This window comes from Pundamilia nyererei, unplaced genomic scaffold (genome assembly GCF_000239375.1).
Source record: "Pundamilia nyererei isolate P.nyererei 1_Seehausen unplaced genomic scaffold, PunNye1.0 scaffold00058, whole genome shotgun sequence".
In the NCBI taxonomy this organism is placed as follows: Eukaryota; Metazoa; Chordata; class Actinopteri; order Cichliformes; family Cichlidae; genus Pundamilia; species Pundamilia nyererei.
The window spans coordinates 834,915-841,267 of NW_005187459.1; the positions used below are offsets into that span (position 1 = coordinate 834,915).

At 40.0% G+C, this 6,353-nt stretch overlaps 1 protein-coding gene across 1 annotated transcript in view; it reads left to right on the forward strand.

Moving 5' to 3' along the window:
• esrrgb (estrogen-related receptor gamma b) overlaps window positions 1–6,353 on the forward strand; it is a 37,399-nt gene that overhangs the window by 7,036 nt on the left and 24,010 nt on the right. Inside the window, exon 2 of the mRNA XM_013911197.1 lies at window positions 2,253–2,668. Within this exon, the coding sequence (XP_013766651.1) occupies window positions 2,253–2,668 (416 nt within the window). The remainder of the gene's footprint in view (window positions 1–2,252; window positions 2,669–6,353) is intronic.

Sequence of the window (6,353 nt, forward strand, 5' to 3'; positions counted from 1 at the left end):
ATTAGAAATTTCCATTAAACCTAACAAAAAACATCTCCCCAGCGTTGCCGTGTGCTAAGTGTGGAATGAACTACTTTTTACGTATGCCACAATGTGCTATTCCATAGGGAATCCCCCCCTATCTGGCTGCAATGATGTATTAACTATTACCAGGCTGGTCTCTCTCCACTTCAGCTTGGAGAAAATATATCGTCCAATTGACTCTAGGTGAATGCTGATTGCTAACAAGATTTAACATGAGTCATCTGAGTCTTTTATAAGCCACAATATCCTTAGAATGAAGGCTAACACAATGCTGTATCTCTCAATCTCGCACTGTGTTAACAGTCTCGACTGATTAAAAATGCATAAGGAATGTCTGGGGCCCGTAAGAGGAGGGTTTATTTTTTCATGCCTCATCTGGAACAGGAAGGAAGCCGAGGATCAATAGATCTGATCTGGGCCCAGGGGTAGAGGCTATCTCCTCCTCTTTTTCTCTTCTTCTCACTACTCGTTTGCAGTTAAAAAAGAAAAAAAAAGAGGTTTCTTGGCTTTAAATAAACACTTGTGCAAAGGAGGCAAAAGAAGGAAAATGCATTCGGAAACACAACACCATATTTAAAAAAAGAAAAATGGAGACAGCTCCTGGCAGTAAAAAAAGCCAAAAAGTTCAGACTGTAAAGCAGCATTAGCTTGCTATTAGTTTCAGACATTCCCATCACGCCTTTCCGCCACTCTCACCCCATATTTATGACTCATAAGAATTTAAGGGCTGAAGTTCTGTAAGATCAACACCAACTGTGACAGACAGAGCCAGCAGTTCTAAGACCAACCCGGGCCTCATTTCATGCTTCGTTTGAGAGAATATTATTGAATTACAGCAAGGAGCGCAACATACACTGGCTTTGCGGCCTCAAAGAGAAATGACTACCCACCAGTAGCAGTAATCGTTAAGTAAACAAGCATACTTATGGAGTTATAACATCACCGTTAAGCAAAGTGTATAATTTCTTATAAAGCTTAACAAGGCAAATAAAGAATACTCTCTTTAGCTTCTACCCTGCATTATGAGGATTTTTTTTTCTTTAATCCTACCTTTGTAATCTTTATGATGAAATTCTTGGAATAAGGCACTTCCTCTGCCAGCTGTAACCCAGCACCTCCACTGGCAAAATAACTGGGACTATTGATTGGGTCATCTATTACCCACAATCCTCCATATGCTGAGTGTAACACCTCTCTTTGTCCATTAACAGCCTTCTGAAGTTTCATTCATTCATTTACTTCTGGCAGCCGACCAATTGTGGGCATTGTTTGCAAGATGTATGGGGCATCTGTTGACATGGTCGTTAGTTACCATTTTGCCTGAGAGGAATGAGCTACTGCACTATATCACTTGGCATTCCGGCGCATTAATGGTTGTGTGTGTAAGGCAATCTATCAAACTCAGGTGAACGGGCTGATGAATTTCTCGCAGAATGAGTGGCGGATGATGGTAGCAGGCAAGACTCGGTACAGTCACAGCGAAGCTTTTGTGCTCTATTGTTCGGTCCTCTATTTTTTGAGAGCCTTTGCGTTCTTTTTATTTAAAGAAAAAGTTTTAAAAATGTGTGAAGAAAATGCGGTAAAACGGTTAATATTTTTAAAAAGTTTGCTAATTATTAATACTGAGATATGTTACTTTTATGTTATTAGTTTGTGTAATAAAATATTATTTTTATGCCAAAGCTCAGTGTCCCCTGATGTGGTTTCTATGCCAATATGACAGTTTTTGTGTTTTGTTTTGTTTTTTTCCAAATCCAAATCACAATTTTTTTCCTAAATCCAACCAAACAACTCGTGGAAACAAAAGTTGAAAACAACACAAACCATGGTGTCCTTCTGCCTACTTATATATGTGCTTTAAAACAAGTGGTTTGAACTCCACATATCACCCAATGCTCTCCTTTTCTTTTCTCTTTTTCCTCACACACAGTCAGTCAAAGCGGATGGCTGCCCTTCTAACCTTGTTTCTCCCACTTAAAAGGGAGTTTTTCCTTCCCACTGTCGCAAATTGCCTTCTCATAGGGGGGTTGTCTGATTGTTGGGTTTTTAGCTCTTATACTGTGGGGTCTTTACTGGACAGGATAAAGCATTTTGCGGTGACATTATAAAAATTCAGTTGAACTGAATTAAACATTCATTTCTTTTCAAAAATTTGGAAAACCATTGCGTTCCCTGTAAATTCAGTTTCAAAACTGACTGACGTTCCGACTCTGTTTGTGTTTCTCCAGGTTATTAACCAGAATGCCCTCCGAGGACCGGCACCTATCCTCGAGCTGTGGTTCTTATGTCAAAACTGAGCCTTCCAGTCCTTCCTCCTCGCTCATAGACACTGGCAGTCACCACAGCCCCAGTGGCAACTCTGACGCCAGCGGCGGCTACGTTAACGTTGGCAGCGGACGGTCACACACCCTGGACTCCCCCCCAATGTTCAACCCAGGCATGCTGGGAGTCGGCAGCGCCTGCTTACGCCGCTACGAGGAGTGCTCCGGCGGCATGGCCGATGACTCGCCAATCAAGTGCGAGTACATGCTCAATGGAATTCCCAAGAGGCTGTGCCTGGTGTGTGGCGACACTGCCTCGGGGTACCACTACGGAGTGGCCTCCTGTGAGGCCTGCAAAGCCTTTTTCAAAAGAACGATACAAGGTACTTTTTTCTTTCCCGCTTTTCCTTTCACATTTCACTGACTCACCTGAGCTGTCAGTAAAACTGTCTTTTAGGTGGTGGGTTCTTTATATTTTGGATACAATTGGAGACAAGTAAAAGTACAACCGCAGCAATAGAAAATATGAGTAAAAATGTCTGCTTTTTGGATTAACTATAACTTATGAATACTTAGAAAAATGCTCTGTGGTGCTCCCATTTACTGCTTTGACCATGTACTGCATTTTTGCATCTTTGCTTTTTGTAGCTGTTTAAGTACTGGTTTATTTTAACTACATTAGACACAATAATATTCATTCACAACACCACAGATAACCAGATAAATCAGAGGATGTGGAGAACTGATCGATAGAAGAGAAATGAAGAACCCACACACGTTAAAAATTTTACATTTTTCATTTTATTTTTTATTGGTTTTTTTCTGTGGATTATCAGATCAATCGATATTGACGGCCTCTGTTTTTTGTTTTGTTTTTTGGATTTTCAAAATAAGTAGCAAAAAAGAAAACCACTTGTCGATAGGTGTTACCAACTCACAGACATCAAAACAGCGACAGGTGAACAGCGCCAGATAAAAATGTTACATTGTCATCTTTTTTTCCCATGAAGTGGCCATAAAAAAACAATGATTTGTATTTCTTAATATTTTATTCTAAAAAGTAAATTATTGCTAAGGTTGTTGTTACATGAAAGCATTGAAGTAAAGAGATGAATAATTTTAGTGAAACTGAATTTTAATCAAACATAAATTTATACTTAAAACAATAAATTCCTGACTTTCCACCAGTACTTTTAAGCAAGGTGTATTTTCACTCTTGTCACAATAGAGAAGTGCTACTTTTTAATGATTTTAAATACTTTACGTTCACTTGAATACGTGGTCGTGCGTGTCACAGGTTCCTCAGTGCTTTCATGGGGCTAATACGATGTGGTGTCTACCGCAGGCATTAGGCCCAGACCGCAAATCTGCTCTAGTTTGTGATTTTTGATGTCTTTGCATGCGAATCATACATCTGGCACCGAATCTGCCATGTGTGGGATCCGTTCCAGAGTAATCTTTTGGACAGAGATAATGCGCCACTTTTTTTTTTTTTTGATTTGATTTGCAGCATTTGTGTCTGGATACATGGAGTCAGAGTGAGGGCACATTAAGTCAGGCAAATTTGAAAAGTATTCTACCTAAATCCCTCTCAATTACTGAAGCACGAAGAAACAGAAGAAGCATCTTTCGGCACTGTTTTTTCCTTTTATTTTATGGGCTTTTGTTAAAATCCAAAACAGCGCATTACTGTCAGAATAAAGATGGAAAACGTGGGACTGATGTGAGAGCTGGTTACCTCACTTGGTCTTAAGAGTGAAACTCTTCGGCACTCTCTCTAATTACATCACATGTTTACAAAATTCTGACTTTTTCTAATAACTCTTAATGTGATGATGACAAATATACCAAGCCTCATCCTGATACGGTATATATAATTTTTCTTTTTCTTTGGCAGCGAGGTTTTTTTTCTAAAATTTTCTAAAATATCCTATTTCTCATTATTAATTATCAGACATTTCTAAAAGAAAAACACACACAAAAAATAGAGACAGCAAAGACATATTTTCCAAAACTTATTATTTATTTACATTTTTTTTTGGCTGCACATTTTTAGGAAGGCTTTTCCTGGCTTAATTAGCCTATATGAAAATGGCTGGATTGTTTTATCTTAGGAGAATTTTCACTTTTCATGTACAAGAGGCTAAAGCATCTTTGGATCAGGAGCATCAGAAAATGTAGGAAACCCCTACTTTCTTTCAAGTCATCAGCACAATATCTGTTGTTCAGTCCGCATGCTACACTTTGTTGGGTTTTACTGAATGTTTTTGGCCTTCTGTCCAAATCCTGCATGCCTGTTTATGATCAATCATTGGTAGTTAAAAGGCTGCTCGTGCCCCAGTAATGCTGATGTGTGACTTTGCATTGTCTTGCCGAGACCTCTCTCTCTCCTTCTCATCTTCTTCCTCGTCACTGTAGTCTTCTTCTTCTTCTTCTTTTCACTCTCCTTCTTGGAGGACAGGCCTGTAATGAGCTTAATCTGTCCGTCATTCGTCCTGAGCCACGGGAGTTTCAGTCAATAACAATCAGTGTTGGGTGACTGTAATTAAGAACCAGGCATTTCATTGGGAGAAAGTCAAGAAAGGAGGGTGGGAGGTGTGGATCCGTTCCTTTTGCCCCCAGGCCCCTCAAGCCCTCACCCAAGGGGAAGGAGATGGGGTCCAATTAGAAGCAGAGGCACGTGTTGTGGTGGCAATAACAGAGGAAGGGAACAGAGAGACAGAGACGCTGAAGAGTCCTCTAAATAAAGGCGGTGGGACGAGGGATGGGGTAGGTGGTCATTCACAGAGAGGAGAAGCTGCTTTAATGGAATGGTAATCAGGAAGGGGGTCCCGGCCTCGGTAAAGGAGGAGGACAGGAAGAGGTCCAACTTGAGTGGAGATGCACGTGGATAATAGCATAGCATAATAATATATCAAAATTTAGAGGGAAAATAAGAGAGGTTAAGGAAGGTTATTAGAGTGGTTGAAATGTCCTTTGAGAAATAAAGGTGGACACAAGACCTGATTAACTAAGAGGGTTGCCGACAGTGAGCTTTTAGAGGTAGGCAATTTAAGTCTATTGTGGACCCTCGTCTCACCCACCCACACCCAACAAAAAACACAGACATGCAGGTCATATTTGACCTATCCTGTTATTTTTGGATTACTGTTTGATTTTGAAGGAAGAAAATTTGATATCCAAGCAAGTTCATCAACCTCAGAAGGTCATGAAATATTGCATGTATGTAGTACAGAGAATAAGTTCAACATTTCAGGCATGCAGCAAACTGTAATGTTGTCTGCTTGTTAAGGCAAAGCTCAGAATCACTGCCTTCAGTTAGTGAAAAATAACATATTGCTCGGTGCTCTACAACAATAGAACAAACAGCAGACGTCAAGGAGGCAGCTGAAGAAAGATGAAAAAAATGAAAACTATTGTGTTTCATTTTGTAAAACCGGAATTTTATACTCACAGATTTATTAATGCCTTTCAACATATCACATCATTTTCATCATTTTGTGCTTGTGCAAAATAGAGCAGCGGTTATGTGATTTAACATGAATTAGATTTTCTTTATGTATACAACAACATCTTTTAGTTATTCATTTATTCTTAATTGTCTCTAGTGTGAATTGTGGGACATTACTGTGCATTAAAAAGTATTAAGTGTACTCATTAGATTATGTAATTTTTACCATAAGAATTTACCCTCTAGTATTCGCACTGAGAATAAAACTAAAGTACTATATATTAATACTGCAAATATTATAACGCTCTTGCTGCATGCAGTTAGTTTGCAGTGTAGTATGCAGTAAGGTACATGGCGTGCATCTCTACATACGAGCGCTGCAGTGTACTTTATTTCCCCTCTGCTAATGCCTCTCAGTTTAACAGACTTTACCTACCCCGAATCCAGCAGCAGCCTCTGCCAACATGCTGGCGTGGTGCCCTCGGCCCCTAACTGTGCGTGTGACCCTGCTGGCACTTTCGATGCCAGGGATCCTGACAAATGTTGGCACCTTCTCCTTGACCAACAGGGGGTTGTGTGTGTGTGTGTGTGTGTGTGTGTGTGTGTGTGTGTGTGTG